We start from the raw sequence: 18,683 nt of genomic DNA, 5'->3' as shown, positions 1-18,683 counted from the left end.
CTTTAAAATAATAAGCAAATAAATTTTGTTGCTGCAGTCATTCTTAATATCTGTTTTCCCAGAGGTCCAGCTTTTGAGAGGTTTCAATTTTAATTGCATTATGTTAGAGGGGAAGACAGATTTTAAGTTACAGTGTCTGAATGCTGCAGTGAAGCTTTTTGTGGTGTTTTTTTTTTCCCCTTAACCTGACTTAATTTAGTGATTTCAGCATAAATGGGCATTTCTCACCCAATGTTGTGACATAGCAAATGCCTCTGTCTTCAATGCATTCTGCAGAGTATCTAAGGAGCAACAGCTACTGCCCTGATAAAACTACAGTAGAGAAGTGCATCTCTGATGATAACCAGGAAAGCAGTGTTGCAGCAGTGTATCGGGAAACGTGCTTTGAAATCTGAAATGTCAGTAGCAATGACTAAACTGGCTCTGTGAACTCCCATAAACTTGTGCTGACTACTTGCATGAGTTGCAAATGAGGTTTAAGGCTAGCAAGCCTGTCTTCAGTTTGGCTAGTGTGTTAGTCTGACCACTATTAATTTTTACAGAAATGAAGATAACCTAAGTCAGAAGATGAGTCTGTTTTCTCAGCAACATTATGGTGTTCTTATTAGACTAAAACCATCTACTTTTTTTAGCATCCAGTTACCTGAAAACTGTTTTGGGAGGTGAAGTAGTAATATGCATCTAATAGAGAAATACACTGAGGGGTTTTTTTCCTGTCTCTTCCAGGTTTCAGGAGATGTGTTATAAGGCTTATCTTGCAATTCGGCAGCATGCCAATCTCTTCATAAATCTTTTCTCCATGATGCTTGGCTCAGGAATGCCAGAACTGCAGTCCTTTGATGATATTGCATACATTCGAAAGACCCTTGCATTGGACAAAACTGAGCAGGAAGCTCTTGAGTACTTCATGAAGCAAATGAATGATGCTCACCATGGTGGCTGGACAACAAAAATGGACTGGATCTTCCACACAATAAAGCAACATGCTTTGAACTGAAATAAAAGCAAAGACAACAATAACTGGTAGCCCGCTTTGTGGGTACTGCACTGTTAATACCCATTAGCAGCAAAGACTGGTTGCATAGGAATTGCACAAACCGTGAGCAACATTAGAATTTATGGCAAGAAAAGAGATGAACTGTTCAGACAACTGTCGAAAAATAATGTAAAACAGGGTTTCAGATAGCACTAAAGTTGTACACTTCAAAAATTAAGCTTTAGTATGATGTGTGACTTCATGTTATGCCTTAAGCCCAAAAAGGTAAACTTGGAAGAATGTTTCCTTTTTTCATTTGATAAATTAGAAGGAAAAAGAAAATAGTGCTAGCATGAACATAGTCCATCACATATTACCTTAGATCTGGTACAGTAGATAGAAACTATGCTGGATTGAGAGGAGTAGAAAGAAAATTAGTCACAGTGAACACTTACGTGCAGCATAGTTTGAAGGGAAGGAGTTTTAGGCTCAAAGATCTAAAAACAATAATGAGAGGACAGTGCCTTTTAAATGTGCTTCGAGGCATTAACGTTTATGGGCTTTAGATGATTCTGATTTCTGGGTCAGTCATCTGCACAGTTTCTGAAAGCAGTAGGAAATAGGCCCATTCGGTAATGGTGTTTCTTCTGCTCAGTATTTCTAGGGGTGCGATTCATACCTTCACAAAGAAACTCCCTATCATCCCCAAAAACTGACTAACCTGGAAATTGAATGGTCAGAATTGGGTTTAGTGCAACAGAGAGTTGTAGTGTTCATATTAGGTTTGCTTTAATCTAACTTGAACTGAATAGATTTTTTTCATACATGTTTTCCAGAACCTAAAGAAAGGTGAGTTATTAAAATTATTGAAAGATTATTTTTTTATAAAGGCTATTTATATAATAGGAACTATTATTAATATATATTCTTTATTCACATGATTTGTCCAATATTGACTCTTTTAATTTTGCAGCCCAGTTCTATCTGTCCAAGACTCCCGTTTCCATTAACGTCACTGAAGGTGACCAGATAATACTCCTAGGACCAAATTCAACCCTGGTGAAAGAGGACACAAGTACCATTGAAGTAGTGGGAGATACACCCACTAATGCGAGAGGTGAACTTGGCCTAAGTCTCTTCACAAATTTTTGGGCATCACTCTTCATATTACTGAAGTGATATGCTGGCTATTCAAGGAACATACATTTAAACCCTCAATCTTTGGGTCCACCATTTCTCCTCTTTCTTCCTCCTTTGGAAGTGGTTGTTTAATCCAGTAACAGATACATCAAAAATAGCAATTTAGATTTTTCAATATGATCAATAATAAGCAGTTCAACATACAGCTGATACATTGGATAGCTCAAAGCATGTGGAGTTACCAAACATTTTATAGCTATGTCTGTTTTGCGTGTGTGTGTGTAATGTATATTTGTAAATCTAGTTGTTGTCCTCTAACACAATTACAATGTGTGCAATTGATTAAATTGGCACCACTTTTTGAAACTATTCAGAGTACCGAAGATTTCAGATTGCCCTTATGCACTACTTCAGGTAGGACTGTTTTTCTAATTATTAAACAGGTTTTTTAATTTAGTGAAGCCCATGATTGAGAGTGATGTTCACCCTAACATTTTAAACTTGCTAGATTGGCAGCACTTGGAACTTATTCCAAAGGTCTGTAGCTTTTGGGGGTTTAGCTTGTTCACTTGCAAACACACACCGAGGTGCCACTCAGAAAGTGCAATACCCCATGTAATATAAAATATGCTGACAGCTGGTGTTAGATTAGAATATAAATAAACTGTACTTTGTGCAGGCTGTACTGATGAGGTAATGAGTGGTTGGCTTCATTTAGCAAATTGTAATATATTAAAAATGTGCAATCAGTTACATTATGAAAGACTGGGGATTGTAAAGCCAAGACTTTGGTCTTTCAAGACACTTTCATAGTCAAGATCCTGCAGTTGATGACTGCACACATGGATACTTGATGTTGTGGGGGGAAATCTGTTTTTGTGAAAACTACAGAAGTTCTGAGAATAGTATGGGGAATGTGAAGTTTTATTTCCTTAGTTCTACTAGATATTTTGGAGTAGTCCAATAGACTTCCCATTACTCTTATTGACTGTTACATATTCCTTTTTGTTCATATGAATATTTTAACTCCTGCTAACCTTGGTCATACTTCTAGAGCAAAATCACCCTTGTATGTATTACTTTGCAGTCAACATAGTCTAATAGTTTAGCTCTTCTAAAACATGGCTTAGTTTCAGTTTAAACTTAGTTCACAAAATTTGAAACCCAGTTGGCTGTAACTCTTAATTTAACTGAGTAAAACTTGCACAAATGCCACATTAGGTGCTATATTATCCTTATTTATCTGGTATTGAAACAATGCTTTACCTCGTTTATCTAAGAGATGGTCAGCCTTTTCTAGCCTGGATGAAAAGATCAACTCAAATTTATTGGATGTTATGAGCTTGACTTCTTTTGTACTTTGCCCTTTCCTAGCCATTTACTTCTGTAAATATGAGTGAGTATAAATGTCTTTCAGTTCAAGCATACGGTGTTCTGCACCCTTTTTGCACAAACAGAAAGGTATGAGGAATCAGGCTCTGTTTCTAAAAGTTACTGCAACTAAATGCTGCGCACAAGCTGTAGAAGTTATTAACATCAAATAGTAAAAGAAAGGAAACTTCATAGTGATACAGACATAATATAATTTGGGATAATTATAGCCTTTAAATTAAAAAAAAAGTAGGAGAAACTCATAGGCTTTAAGCAGTTGTTCTTACCATAACCAGGATGGGCATTTGAAAAATATTCTGCAGGTGTTTCAGGAAAAAAAACTAAATCCTTTTTTCAGCTTCAAAATGTTCAATCCTAATTACCTTATCCTGCTAATGCCAGTTTTGTGCTGATGTAACTTCACTGAAGATAGTGGAGGTAGTTTACTTCCATTGGTGTAAATGAGAGGATGTCATCTGTTTTCAGTATCAGAAGTAAGATCTGCTTACAGACTGTGAAAGCACCTGTAACTGAGCTCTAGATTTTTACAGATATTGCTTGGAATGTGGATTTTTATTTTTTAACTATTCCCAATTCATGGAGATTTGAAAATGTTCCCTTTATTCTGAGAATCAGCTGCAGAAAACACTAAGTAGCTTATTTTGAGCTTGAACTGAATCTTGAACACCTTGCTCCTGCAAAACTTTCTAGTAGGACTTCCCAGAGCAAGAAGCCCACGACTGGGCCATGTTTCCTTAAGAAGCATTAGGAAATGGTGATTTAGTGAAATACAAATTTAAAAACAGTAACTTTTTTTCAACTGTGAAACGATGTTTGATTTAATGACAGAAATTAGGCTGCTGTTGATTAGTTTTTCTTTAAAATATGTTCTTTGCTTTTGTAAAGGTAGCAGAATAAGCACCTGTACTGACTTACGTGTGGACACTTCTCTGTTCTGAAAGGGGGCGTTAGTTTTTTCATGGTGAAACAGACTTTCAGTATAATTTTTTAAATTAAAAAAAAGCATTTAAATAAAACCAAAATTGTTAGTGGTTTGGCATCTTGTGGCGAAGATAGAAGCCTGCATATTAAGGGCGATATAGAAATTACCAGGCTTGTAGAGAACTTTGTGATGACCCTGCTGTTGGTGGTTTGGAGGGTTGTTTTTGTTTTTTCTTCCAACTTTCCTTTTTATGTAAAATATTACATGCCTTTTAGGGGTCAGTAGCCCACATTTGTTGACAATTTGAAGATATTTTCTTTGCTTTGTCATTTTATAACTGGCATGTTCCAGCATCTGTTCTTAATAATTGTGAATTCCTCCTGTTTTGCATGTCTGTACAGGTTGCAGACCTGGGCTGGACCCATTCAAAAAACAAATATCAAAAAAGCCACTTGAAATTACTATTTTGTTGATGTCTCTGACGTTCTGAAAATGCTTCAAGTTAATGAAAATGGTGTGGTATTACAGAAAGAATTGTAACTTGCTGCTTCTAAGATTATTTTTTTTTTTAAACTTCTTTCTCTTGTTTTAGTTTTACTTGAATGGAAGAAGAACCACGCTTTTTTTTTTAAATACTATATAGCTGTGGATGTTGTTGCAGATTGTTGAATCCCAACTTAATTTTGCAATACATGTTTCATACAAATAACGAATTTGTATCTTTTTTTATATGCTGAAAGTTGTCTCAGTTTAGGTAAGGCTAAATGTTGTATAGCTCACCACCCCTACAGTTGGGGTGGGTTTGGGGTGGGGTTTTTTGCTTTGGTTTTGTTTTTTACATTTGTGTTAATGAAGGGGAGCCAACTGGAGATTGGATATAGAAGTTCTGTTATCTGCATACACTAACCAAATCTATAGGTGCTGTGGTCTTTGAGAAATTCTGATTTCGCTTTATGCTGATAGAACACTGACTTCAGGAGAATCACTCTGGATTCACAACAGCATATGAAATCAGAATTAGACTAATATATTAAAGTCCCAGATTACTTACTCATATGATTCAGTATGAACGATGCTCTCTTAATGAGAAGAATGTTTACTAGCAGCCCAGTTACACACTTGACAATTTTACTTTGAAATTGTCTTTATTAATTAGCTTTTTCAGCTCTCCAATTCGTAACTACTGTGATCTTGTCTATAGTTACTTTCATTCTTGAGACATCCAGGATTTTTATTGCTTGCTAGCTTAAATGTTTCCTCTTTCTTCTCTTTCATAGTATAAGAACTTGTACCCACACTCGGGAAAAGTAGTTGTTAATTTGCAGTACAGTATTCTTGACTTCTGACTCTTAAGTATGAGGTCTTACTGTGTTACCACTCCTGACTCTAAAACAGAGGTGGATCCCTCTGTCCCTGTCTCTTCCCTTCCCCTCTCCCCTAAAAAGGGACAGGCCCATAGCATAAGAACAATATAAAATCTTGTAAGAGAAGATCAACTGAAGCAATGCTCTGTCTGTACTTTGAAGCTAGCGCCCCCATGGGTTTGCATAAATATGTCTTAAGTTTAAGTGTCCTTACTGTCACTTCTGTATGTGATGCAATATACCTTTGGCATAAGGAAGGCAAAAAATACACCATTCTGTCTTGACTCTTTCTGAAATTCTGGTGCCGGTTCCCCAGTAGCTATTACACTGGTTTGGGAACCATTTAGTTCAGTGTAACTGCATCAGTTTTGTTAGGAACGTGTTCCAGTAATAAAATTGATCACAGTTAAACCTGACTTAATTGTATTGCTGAAGTTATAGAAAGCCTAATTCAAGCAGAAGCTGTTTCTCATAAGAATCTTATGTCTGTTGTAGTTTAGTTAATCTTTGAGAGCCAAAATATGGATATTCATAGCTGCAATCTCATTCTGCCTTGTTTCTTTGGTTTAACTATTTTTAATCTATTTCCAGGCTTTATTAATAGTGTTCTATATCCTGAATTATCAACTACCCTAGGCTGTCCAATGTTGTCTTACCATTTCATTTGGGCAGGGGAAAGAAAAGGAAGAGAGGAAGAGATGAACCCTCTTGTCTCACAGCCACTGTGGTTCAAATTCTTCATCTTCGCAAGAGAAGATAGATGTATAATTCATCATCTGGGAGTATCATCCTTTCCCCTTGCCCCTTCGTACCTCTGCAAGTTTTAACTGTGAATATCCACATATGCTATCAAAATCCACTTCCCTGGTGGGGAAAAGGATTTTTTTATATATAAATATATAATATGGCTGCAGTCTGACGTTCTGAATTCTCAGGCTTGAAATTTTGCAAGTAGTGTTGTCATTGCAACTGGTACCACAATTGCAAGAACTTTCACAGAATCACACAGAATTGTTGAGGTTGGCAGAGACCTCTGGAGATTGTCTAATTCACCTGCCCTGTTTGAAGCAGGGTCAGCTACAGCAGGTTCCCCAGGACATCGTCCAGTTGGGTTTAAAGTCCCACTACAAAGTCCATGCTAAAAGCTTTTCCTTAATGCTTATATGAAACTTGTTCTATCTCATTGCTTAACATCCTTTCAGTGGGCAACAGTGAGAAGCTTTGCCTGTCTTCTTTACTCCTCTCCATCAAGTATTTATATAAATTGACAAGATGCCACTTGAGCTTTCCCTTCACCAGGCTAAAAAATCCCAGCTTTCTCAGCCTCCCCTCCTGTCCCTTCATCATCTTCATGGCCCTTTCTGGACCAGCTCATACTGAGGAGCCCAGCACTGGACCCAGCATTCCCACTGTGGCCGCAGCGGTGCTGAGCACAGAGGGGCAGGATGAAGCCTCACCTCCCTTGACCTGCTGGCATCGCTCTTCCTAGGGCAGCCCAGCATCCTGTTGGCATTTTGGATAAATAGAGCCCAGGAGGGTGTAATCTCTTGATGCTTCTATGTTACTTCATTGAAGCTAGTAGCAGTTACCTGTCTGCATCAAAATAAGAGTATAAACACCCACCAGTGCTTGAAATAGCTTTTTAAAAATGAGACCATTATCTTTGAAATAACCACTAATGGGGGGGCGGGGGGGTGGGGGGGTATGTTGCCATGTGTATGTCATTCTGTAATAAAGGTCCTGTGGTAAAGTAGTTAGAAAGCAAGACTTTTTTAGTAACAATGGGCCAAAAAAGTATTTAAGATGCAGCAAGATGCATGTGTTGTCATACTGAGAATAGTCTTGCAGTATGTTTTTAAAAAACAAAAAACCAGCCACCACCTTTTTTCCCCTTCTGCTGTGCTACTCAAGTAAAGAAGTTTGGCCTATGATACTTACTGTAGTTCATGTTCATTAGAAACTGTAAAAAGTCTGCTTTTTATTTATCTTCGTGGTCTGTATCACATGCTGTTTATTAAAAAAACCCTACTTTTGTTTGTTTTTTATCACACTTTGGAGTGTTAATGTATATACTAACAATTAAATTAAAATAATATGGTTGGTACTCTTGTGAATTCTGAAGTGAGAATTTAAGGAATCTTCAGTCGTGGAGGTGTGACTTGGTGTTGCAGCTCTGCTTTCGAAAAAGGCTAGAAGAAAGGAGATGATTGTCTAGAACAGTTAATTGAGGTGGGGTGGGGGGAGAAATGGAATTTGCATTATTTATAGGTGGGAAGTCAAGAGGCATGTGGTGGTCATTCTTGTACACTTTGATCCTCAAAATAAGTAACATTTTAGATGTGGGCTGTAAAAGTTCTGATAAGAGACCAGATGCTATTGCAGTTTCAGCTGAATGGTTTTAAAGCCCCGGCTAAATCAATATGTTTGATGTTTTGGGTTTTTTTTTTAAATATCCTTCATGCTTTCATTACCAAAACTATATTAAAAAAACAAACTAGGTTGTATTTTTGTATCCAGTATGAATTTTGAAAGAGTAAGAAACATATTTGGGAAATTACTGGCAAGTATAAGAGCATGGGGCTGCACTGGAATTGCTTCTGTGGGCATGTTGGTCTACTTTGGACTTCTATTGCTAAGAAATTGTTATGGGAGGGGGATTTGAGTTCTCTTGCTGAGAATTTCCCTTTTTTGAAGGGATGAGGGAAGTGTCAGGGTTTTTTAATCAGGTAATTTCTACACATCTTTGCCCCCAGTAAGCTTTAAACTTTGTATGCTGGTTAATTCTGTTTCAGATCACCGCTGCCTAGCTTTGAGAAGGGCTATGTTCCAGCAAGTACTCGGTCTGCATGGGATTTGAACTCCATCATAAAAGGTGGACATCATTATCCTTAGTTATTCTGAAGCTCCAGCTGAGCTCTAGGCTGGAGAGGGCAAATCAAACTATGGCTTGTGATTTTGAAGTAGTCTAGTAATTTTGTTAGTGTAAGGTGAGCTTTACCTTTTCTAGTAACTGTGAGATGCTTATGAGTGGTTACTGCCTTGTTTTAAATGGTTCAGGGAAAGGGGATTATTAGTTCTTGTCAAAATGTGAATTTTAGAGTTTACTGCCATTACCATGGTTTGATTTTTGTGGTGGTTCTATGTTTCAATCCCTAAAGCACCAAAAAATTATGGAAAACTTGCAAAATAATGCTGGTGAAACAGAAGAATTATTTGCAATGTGGCCAGTTTGCTTTAGCATGGGAATCTCAATGAGCCCTCCTGATTTTATGCTCAGAAATCAGTCTGGTTTTCAACCTGCATTGGGAAGACTTTATCCAAAATGTGAACCCATGTAATAAAAGAGCAAGAAAACTGATGCTAGATAAGATATCTCAGATAAACTCTTTTTTCAATGAAAGCAGTAAGTATAGCTCATAATAATCTTTGCTGAAAATATATGTCCCTTTAAGCTAATGAATCTAGGAGGTTATCCCATTCTTCTTTCGGTAAGGATACATCCCTACTAATTGAAATGATCAACATAGATGATGCTCATTTCAACCATAAGGTGAGTATCACACGGGCTTTTCTGTGTTTCCAGTTGGAATGGGTTCTAAGTGATTAAAACCTGACCCAGAGTTGTCTGAACATCCCAAGCACGTGATGGTTTAGAAAACGGGAGTCAGACTTTTCTGTCTGAAGTATTGATGACACTGTCTGATGCCTGTGGCTTTGAACTGAATTTGTGGCTTCAAAGGGGATCCTCCTCAGATGTTTTTCTTTCACTTGAAGTCTTGTATTTTTGTCTGACATAGGTGATGTTGGGCTGTGCTGCTTTGTGTGGAGAAGAAATCAGTCAAAAGGTACAGAATATATATTGTGATTTGGTTAGCCTGAGTTTGTCTCACCAAGCAGGCCTGAATTCAAAGGAAAGGGTTGGGTTTGGTGTGGGTTTTGTCTTGTTTTTTGTTTTCTTTTTTCCCTTGGCAAATAATGGATTTTAAGTTCTCATTACTGCCCTCCGCTGGGAACTGGGGAAGGTATTTTTTTGTATATTTACATGGAAAACATTTTGGTGAATAGAGGGAGAACTATGTGGGCATCCACCCATTTGGGTGACTATAGCCAGTTTACGAGAACTTTAACACAATCTGTCCTGGAGAAATGTCAGCTCCGATGGCTGGAATAAACAGCAGAGAACAAACTGAACTGGGATGCCAGGATCTTGTTTGATTGGTAATTCAGCTCAGGAGATAATAGATACACCACATTTACTTAATTTCTGAGGGCTCAGGAGTGTGTCTTCAAAGTGATACCTTTACTTCTATTTACTGCTTACTGTCAAGCTTTCTGTGTGATCACGGGATGAAGCTCTTTCTATGTGGCTCTAACCAAATCACATCACCCTAAAGACATGTTTTGAACTTTCAGGACAAAGGCCTAAAGGTAGGATTTATAAACAGAGTGAGTCCAGTTTCAGCTTCCAGCTAATGAATAAAACTGAGGTCAGAAGTAGGGTATTTTTTTACTGATCACTGGAACAACATCATCAGGGATGTTGTGGATTCTCTGCTAATTGAATGCTTGATCTTAAAATTAGGTAGCTTCAGGCTAAACTAGAGCAGAATAGCTCAATGAATTAAATGCTTGGTAAAATTCCATGATCTGTTTTAAGTCATCAACCTAAGTGACTGTAATGGTTTTCCTTGTCTCTTCAAAATAAATGACTATTTTGAAAAATAGAAATATGCTGTTTGAAATATTCTGCTGTGGGGGGGATATAACTTATTGCTCCTTACTGTGGGCCTAAAAAAAAAGTGAAGTGAGCAAAATAGGGATAATTTTTTTGTATCTGTATATTCAGAAAAAATTGAGAAGGGGAAAGTTGTTTATTTTAACCTCATTTTACATGCAGCCCTCTTAGTGGGCCCTCTCTAAACTGAGCTTACATACTGCCAGATGCTTGACAAGAGCCTGTATATGAAAATGAGCTGGTGTACTTCTCTCAGCATTTAATTTGCAGCGGGGGGATGACGGGATCGTGGATAAATTAAAGGTTTATATTTTGCCCCCTCCCCCGTTGCTATGGCGACGGGCAGGGGTCCGGAGGCGCCGGCGCGGCCGCCAGGGGGCGCCATGTCGGCGGCCGCCCCTCGCCCCGCCCCGCCCCTTCCCCCGCGGGGAGCGCCGCGTCCGGAGGCGGCTGCGGCCCGTCGCTGGGCGCGGAGCGGAAGGTGAGTCCCGGCGGCGAGACAGAAGGGGAGCGGCCGCCGGCGTCGACCGCATCCCTGGGGAGCGCCGTGGCTCCGCCGGCGTCCGCTTTCCTCCAGCCTTTTACCCCGCCGGGCGCGGCCCCCGCGCCCCTTGACCGTCGCCCCGCACCCGCCCCCATCTTACCCCTCGCCCCGGCGCCATTTGAAGCGCGGACCCGCACCCGCCGCTGTGAGGCGAGGGGCCGACCGCCACCGCTCGTCCCCCGCGAAGGGAGTGAGAAATGACTTACGCTCCGCAGCGCTCTCAGAGCCGCGCGTCCCCCCGCGCTGAGGCGGCGCCGGGCCTGCGGCGCTCCCCGGTGGCGGCCCCGGGCCGGGCCTTTCGTGGCCGCGGCCTCGCCCCTGCCCCCGGCACCGCGCTTCGCCGCCGCCCGCGGCTTCCCCGCCGCCGCCTCTGGGGCGGGGGGGGGGCGGAGCGGCGCGTTTGCCGCGCTCCCGCCCGCGGTTCCCCGCTGCGGCCTCGGCTCCGGCCTCCGCGCAGGCCGCGGCCGGTCGGCGGGGGCTGTGGGGGGGCCGGGGATCTCGACTTTCAGGGCTTTTATGAGCCTTTCCCATAACGGCGCCAAGCAGCTGGGAGGTGAAAGATGTACCGGGGAAAGGCGCTGGAGAAGAATAGCAGGTGGTACTGGCTTGTGAGGAAAAGGTTGAGCAGCGTTAACTGGGATAAAACTCGGTATCTTGATATGCTGTAGGTTCTTCCTCGCAGTCAGAAAAAGCAATGAGATTATTTGATACTTCTAGATTATATGACATTTAAAACCCTGGGTGTTTTCATGCTGTTGTCCCCTTAAAATAAAATTTTAATTCAGACAAATTATTTCATCTTACAAGAACAGCGTTTACAGGGGTCTTTTTCACCTCTGGTGGATGGCATTGCCTTTAGAAGATTCTGGGCCCATACTCTACTGCTGTGGTAAACCACATCACATCTCGTTTGCAGCCCTTCTTCAAGACTATTTGGGCTGATATACAGCTCAAGTATTTTTGGTGTTTTCTCCAAATATTTTTTTGTTGTCAGGAGCTGCCAAGTGCAGTGAAAGGCAACTAACCTGGGTCAAATGGAAAATAAATGCTGTAATACATCTACCTCATTAACTTTGATACTCTAAACCAAAGCTAATGTCACCTTTTACGTTGTTTTCTAGCTTCGATTTCCATAGCTTCATTCTTTGTAATACTTGTGTATCTGATTCTGTTTTTTTACTTTATGCTCAAGTTTTAAAGTGGTTTAAAATGCCATCACTCCATAGATGAAAACCTTCTCGAGCTGATGTATCCACTACATTTGGAAGCTGTACAGCCATCAGCTTCTTAGCTGCTCTGCTTCCTGATACTGAAGAGTCCAGGATTTTTGGTAAGAGACTATGACTTTTGTTAGTATTTTCAACATTAAAATCTTATGTGAAGGACTCTGCCTCAGAATATCTGGCCTCTGACAAAAGGCACAGGGTGCTGGAAAACAGCCTTGAAGATTACACTGAGTACTTGAGTGCCTGGAGTCCTGACTTGTCTGGCTTTTCCGTGAACCTTCTTTTGTTCCAGGGCAGGAATATGAAACTAGACTTCAGCAGTTGTGTGCATTTAATGTATTCTTAACTTTAACAAAATGGGCTGGGGGGGGGGCGGGGCGCAAGAAAGGGGAGCAGGAAAAAAATTCTTTGTGTTTAATGTGCTGCTTTTAAAAACGTTTGCATTGTTTCATAAAGGCATGAAAGATAAACTAGATCAAACAAGACTAATTCCTGAATACTTTTACTTTACAGTTAATTTAGACTATTCAAAATGAATGAACATCCTAAAAAGAGGAAAAGGAAGACTCTACATCCTTCTCGATATTCAGGTCAGCCTAGAGCTTGAGTTATGTACTCCTTTAGTAAGTGCATTTTTTCTCACAATAATTACTTTATGAGAAGGGACCATATGTGGTAATACATGGAAAATGAGTAACGTAAAGGGTGGGCTAAGAAGCCTTGGTCCAAATGTATTGAGTACCCACTCTGCGTGCTCTGTTGTTAAGCCGCTTTCCGTTAATGCATCTGAAAGGTTTTGTTCTGCACTCCCTGAAAACGAGGAACCTTGCTCAAGCTACAAAATTAAGGTGATTCTACTAACATACAATGGGAGGAACTTTGTAAAAGTTGGGATGGGGTTGTCCAGAAGTGTTCAGTGCCGACTGAACTGTGTTCCTGTCACTGTCTTCAGTGGGAGTAGAGTTTGATAATGACTGTATTTGGTACTCCAAACATCAGGAGAGCAGCTGAAAGTTGTAAATCGCAACAGGGATGTTATCAGGCCAGCACAGAATTCTCACAACACAAGACGTAAAAACACAGCTGGTGAGGAGAATTTTGGTGAACGTGAAATACATGTATGTAGCTACATCAATGTGTTAAGATAAAACCTCACTTTTTTTTTTTTAGATTCATCAGGTGCAAGCAAATACATAGATAACAGTGGAATTTTTTCTGACCACTGCTATAGCGTCTGTTCTATGAAACAGCCAGATTTAAAGTTTTCTGAAAACAGAGGTAAGAGTACATTTTGGGGTCTTGATCTGCAGTTCTTTACTAAGTGTGTCATGCTCCTATTCATACAAGTAAATAGAATACAAAATACATAGTGGGTGATTTCAGAGCATCATTCTGATCTGATATGCCTTAGACTGGTGGAAGGTTGTTTAATTATTGTAACTGACATACAATTTTCAGAGTAGAAATAATGATGACAAAAAGATCCTTCCATTTTACAGCATTTCTAATGATGATTAGACTTATTTATCTAAATATCTACTAGCTATGTGATGTAAATAATCTTAGAGTTCAGATGGAATTTACCAGCAACTGTGTTGAACTGTACTTACGGAAAATAGATTTGTTTTTATGCGATATCCAAGAATGGATGTAAAGTTTAGCAGAGTAAATGTGAAGATGGATTTTTATTATATTTATTCTTCTCTTCAAATAAAATAAATTAGACAGTGAGTCTCCAGAATTCTTAAAGTACTGTATTTTACAATGCAATGTCCAGAAATACTTAAGAATATTTTTTTTAAATTTTGTCTTTCAAATGTAAAGTTTCATTTAAGGATTTAAATTATTTTTCAGTATAATAAATTTTTTTTTTTTGCTGAAATTTTTAAAGACAGAGTTGCCACATTCTATTGTCTTCCTTATGTATGGAAATAATTTGAGATATTCATTGTTACTTTCTTTAATATAGGTTATGATGTGATTAGTATATAAAGATAAATTTTTGCAACTAGAATAAATAACTAGTAAATAAGATCTATGGTTCAAGAATCCTGATGATGCTAGTCTAGACAAATGATGATGAGAAAATCCTTCTTTCGTCTTTGCAGGTAGATTCCACAGTCCTGTGCAGAGCCTGGACACAGATGATGATGGGAGTCCAGTGCATGCTGGGACTTCTCACTGGAGTGGGTCACATTCAAACGTTGTGGGGTTGCACTATACGGACCCTAAAAAGAAGGATAAAGGTAGAGGTAAATGTGTATTTGCAGCTGAGGTTCTGGGAAGCTGGAGAGCATGGCTGCTGGCTTTTAATGTAACTTTTTTGCTTTGACAGAAGAGGTGAAGGATTTGTAGTCTATGTTATTTGTTAGTTAAACATAAAAGATAGTCTGGCTGGGGAAAAAAAGTTGCTTCTTGCATTTGTAAGTGGCTACAGCTAACTGAAAAGTTAAATGTGGACCCATATGTTTTGCAGGATTTTTTTAACCTTTTGCTTTTATTATTTTTCTCCTCCTGCAGATAAAGGTACTAATAATGGAATGTGCAGAGACTTGTGTGACTCGCCTATATTCAGTGACAGTCCTACAGAAGAAGAGAAACCTCTAGATATTCAAACTGTAGAAATTTCCACAACAGAAGTGAATGCTGTAGAAGTTCACGATATAGAAACACAAACTGTATCACCTGAGAAGCTAGAAGCTGAGGACCTAGAGGAAATCCCTCTGGAAACCTGTAAAATCTTTGAGAAGAACCAGGCTTTGAATATCACAGCTCAACAGAAATGGCCTTTGCTGAGAGCCAACAGCAGCGGCTTGTACAAGTGTGAGCTCTGTGAGTTTAATAGCAAGTACTTTTCTGATTTAAAGCAGCACATGATCCTGAAGCATAAGACATGTACAGACACTCATGTCTGTAGAGTTTGTAAAGAAAGCTTCTCCAGCAAAGTGCAGCTCATTGAACATGTAAAGCTACATGAGGAAGATCCATACATTTGTAAATACTGTGATTACAAAACAGTGATATTTGAGAATCTGAGTCAGCACATAGCAGACACTCACTTCAATGACCACCTTTACTGGTGTGAGCAGTGCGATATGCAGTTCTCCTCAAGCAGTGAGTTGTACCTGCACTTCCAGGAGCATAGCTGCGATGAGCAGTACTTGTGTCAGTTTTGCGAGCATGAAACAAATGATCCAGAAGATCTGCATAGCCATGTGGTGAACGAGCATGCGTGTCGACTGATAGAGCTAAGCGACAGCTATAATAACAAGGAGCATGGACAGTACAGTCTCATAAACAAAATCAGTTTTGACAAATGCAAAAACTTCTTTGTATGCCAAGTGTGTGGCTTTAGGAGCAGGCTGCATACGAATGTCAACAGGCACGTAGCTATTGAACACACCAAAATATTCCCTCATGTTTGTGATGACTGTGGGAAGGGCTTTTCAGGTATGTTGGAATATTGCAAGCATTTAAGCTCTCATTTATCTGAAGGGATTTATTTGTGTCAATACTGTGAATACTCAACAGGACAGATCGAAGACCTTAAAACTCATTTGGATTTCAGGCATTCAGCAGATTTGCCACATAAATGTACCGATTGTTTAATGAGGTTTGGAAATGAAAAAGATCTTTTAAGTCATCTTCAGATACATGAGACAGCGTGATTACTTTCTTTCCCTGTAATCAATTTGTTAGAATTGGAATTAATTTCCAGTCACTGCAATGTGATATTAAATACAATTTTAACGGCAATTGTACAATTCTAATGGTTTCATCTTTATATCAGCAAAGCATGTGTAACAACTTGGTGTTGTGAATTTCCTTACCTAAGGGTTTCAGTAGGAATAAGTGTGAGGGATCAGGTTTTGAGGGGAGGGACAGTGGGAGTAGTTGCATGTTGTGATACTAATTCTGATGGTCATCCTGCACTTTCACATCTTACGTACAAGACCAGCTCTCTTGAGTTCAGAAAGGGACAAAGAGAAAGCCAACACCTAGTTCCGTGCTTAAGTAACGCCACACTGATCTCAACGGTATCTCCAGCTCATGTTACCCTCTGTGGCAGCTGGTCATTGTGCCAATGTTTAGCAAATTGCACCAGCCTGCCAAAGATAAGGGTGTTCCAAAAATTCCCAAGTGTAGACATCTCCAAATTCACATACCAGCCTGCATTTCCCACTTCATACCCTTGATCAAGTTTTAAAATTGTCCTGTTTTTCTCTTGGGGTGGACCTATCTGACCTCACTGAACAAACTTTTGTTGTTCGGTGTTTGATTCCCAACTCCTGTCTGTGGGACTATCCAACAACCCTGTCTTCCGCACATTTACTACAGACCTCCCACATGATTTTTGTCTCCTTTATCTGCCTTCAGTTCCTATCTTTTAATGCACAAAGCAGACACACGTTGCTTATGTGTAGATTGGATCATGTTTCAAGGACTAATTGTAAGGGAATTTGCAAAGTGATCCAGCTGAGAATGTACGAAGTGCGATTTTCATATCTAAAATCCTAATTTAGCTCTCACTGAAATTATGTATGTCACCAACCTCATTTAGAACAAGCCTGTATTAGTTTATAATTATTATAATTTTGTATATGAATTTTAAACTTCTATATACTGGCTAAAAACACTGGTACAGTGCAAAATTTTATTAACTAATCACTTTCAAGTGATTTCACACATCTGTTCAGATTAGATAGTGCTGTCCTGCCATTATAGTCTTTAGAAGTGAATTTTTACAGTTCATTCTGTAGCTGTATTTCTTTGAGTGGATACTTGGATAGATAAAAATAAATGTGAGGTCATTTAGATTGTGCTAGTTATCAGGGTGAAATTACCCATAAATTAGTGGTGGAGTTTACATTTCTTTTGTGCATTGATTGTAAATTTGTAATGTAAGATTGTCTAATGCAAGCTTTGTATAGAGATAATTAATGTACAAAACATTTCTTGATCGGTGAGATTTGGTGTTAGCAGCTTCAAGGCATGCAAAGGTCTTCGCATTTGATTTTTAAAGCTGAGGATAAAAATTGGCCAAATATAGTCAATTTATGGAAGTTCTGCTTTCTAGAGAATTATTTTGGAAAGCCCATTACGAGCCAGTTAGCGTATATTTCTTTGTAGAAGGCAAGACCATTTTCATCATTTTGAAGTGCTGATTTACTACTAAATCCTCTGTGTAGCCATTGAAAAGGGCAACCTGATGGTATCCTGACTATTTTATTAGTTGGCTCTATAGAGAATGACGACATCTGTAGTAGAATCGCTAATTTCCTATTTTGAACACATTCATCCTGGCTGGCTTAAAATGGTAGCAATAATATAGTTAACAAAGCGCTAATAAGCATTATTTTATATATGGAAAGTTAATTTTGTTCATATGGATATAACTGAGAGGGGAGAACGACAATTCTCTTGAACCCTGCTTGCTCTTGGCGATGACACACAGGTGGAATAACACAGTTGAGCTCTGGAGAGAAAGCTGCTCCAGGGGACAGTGACAAGAAGTGGAGAAAAGAGGCATTTAAAAAAAAAAAAAGTGGGCTTAAGAAGTGTGTGTGTGTTCATATAGACCAGCATTGTGTCCCGTACAGGAAAGGTGGGCTCTTGTAAAAGTGTGGAGCCCTGTGATACAGAATGCTTCCTTGCTGACTCCTGAATAACTTCATGTCTAGCTTTGGGTTGGGTTATTTCTGATCTCTGAACTGGGAATGAAAAGAATCTGCCATAGGAATGTTATGAAGCCACATAATTCCTAACTAAAATGCATGGCACAGTGTCTAATTGGGAATATATTCAAGTTTGTCTTATGTTGGATTTTATAAATAAGGACTAATGTTAGTATCTTATTTTCAATATCTACCTGAAAGTAAACAGAAAGGTACAGGAGTGGCTGGTCTCGCTTTACCTTAGCAGAAACACAAGTAGGATGTTGGCTTCCACAGGATCAGCGTGCTAAATACAAGACAGATCTGTAGTAGTAGAAAAAATAGGTAACGAGTGGAGTCTGTCTAGCAGTTGGATGGCTGAAAGGAACGACTGACATGCCAAGGACAGCGTGTTGTTCCCACCGAAGGGAAGAGGAGTTTGGTTTATTTATGTGAAGCGTGTAAGTGGAAGGTCAGTGCTCTGACATGGCTGCACCGAGGTGAACCGAGCGCACCTGAATGCATCTGGGCTGACCCTGCAGAGATGGCAGCTGTCTGTAACCCTACAGCTTGAGCAATCCATCTCAGTCTCGAATGAGAGAAGTTAACTGTAGGAATCAGAAGTACACCAATGTATTTTTTTCTCTGAGACAAAAAGTATGCAATTCAGCTGTGGGTTACACTGATACCATTCATCCCCTTCAGGAACGGCGTTCTAACTAGAAGCTAT

At 39.5% G+C, this 18,683-nt stretch overlaps 2 protein-coding genes across 6 annotated transcripts in view; both read left to right on the top strand.

Annotated features, from left to right (window-relative positions):
* The window catches only part of PIK3CA (phosphatidylinositol-4,5-bisphosphate 3-kinase catalytic subunit alpha), a 47,919-nt gene extending 37,403 nt beyond the window's left edge, over positions 1 to 10,516 (top strand). For 2 of the 3 annotated variants that reach the window (XM_054836066.1, XM_054836067.1), the window contains exon 21: positions 727 to 1,300. In XM_054836066.1, coding sequence (XP_054692041.1) covers positions 727 to 997 — 271 coding nt within the window. In that variant the 3' untranslated portion in view covers positions 998 to 1,300. Of the gene's footprint in view, positions 1 to 726; positions 1,301 to 1,949 lie in introns of those variants that run through there. The other variant, XR_008578360.1, reaches the window with a different exon arrangement.
* Positions 10,517 to 10,936: 420 nt separating this feature from the next.
* ZNF639 (zinc finger protein 639) lies at positions 10,937 to 17,114 on the top strand. Of its 3 annotated transcripts, none has more exons than XM_054836071.1 (6): positions 10,937 to 11,010; positions 12,266 to 12,403; positions 12,813 to 12,889; positions 13,470 to 13,577; positions 14,408 to 14,545; positions 14,820 to 17,114. In XM_054836071.1, exons 3-6 carry the CDS (start codon positions 12,832 to 12,834, stop codon positions 15,965 to 15,967), a joined length of 1,452 nt encoding a protein of 483 aa, XP_054692046.1. In that variant the 5' UTR covers positions 10,937 to 11,010; positions 12,266 to 12,403; positions 12,813 to 12,831; the 3' UTR covers positions 15,968 to 17,114. The 3 variants fall into 3 exon arrangements, with proteins under 3 accessions (XP_054692046.1, XP_054692043.1, XP_054692045.1); XM_054836068.1 differs by having other exon boundaries at positions 10,941 to 11,010; positions 14,408 to 14,551; XM_054836070.1 differs by having other exon boundaries at positions 10,951 to 11,010; positions 12,300 to 12,403; positions 14,408 to 14,551.
* Positions 17,115 to 18,683: the final 1,569 nt, after the last annotated feature.

The sequence above is a fragment of the Grus americana genome, chromosome 9, assembly GCF_028858705.1.
Source record: "Grus americana isolate bGruAme1 chromosome 9, bGruAme1.mat, whole genome shotgun sequence".
NCBI lineage: Eukaryota > Metazoa > Chordata > Aves > Gruiformes > Gruidae > Grus > Grus americana.
This window is presented reverse-complemented; position numbering and strand designations above follow the sequence as displayed.

Coding starts and splice junctions, on each gene's coding strand:
- ZNF639 (XM_054836068.1), top strand. CDS start 12,832: ATGAATGAACATCCTAAAAAGAGGAAAAGGAAGACTCTACATCCTTCT. Junction 13,578..14,407: donor AAAGTTTTCTGAAAACAGAG/GTAAGAGTACAT, acceptor TCGTCTTTGCAG/GTAGATTCCACAGTCCTGTG. Junction 14,552..14,819: donor AAAGAAGGATAAAGGTAGAG/GTAAATGTGTAT, acceptor CTCCTCCTGCAG/ATAAAGGTACTAATAATGGA.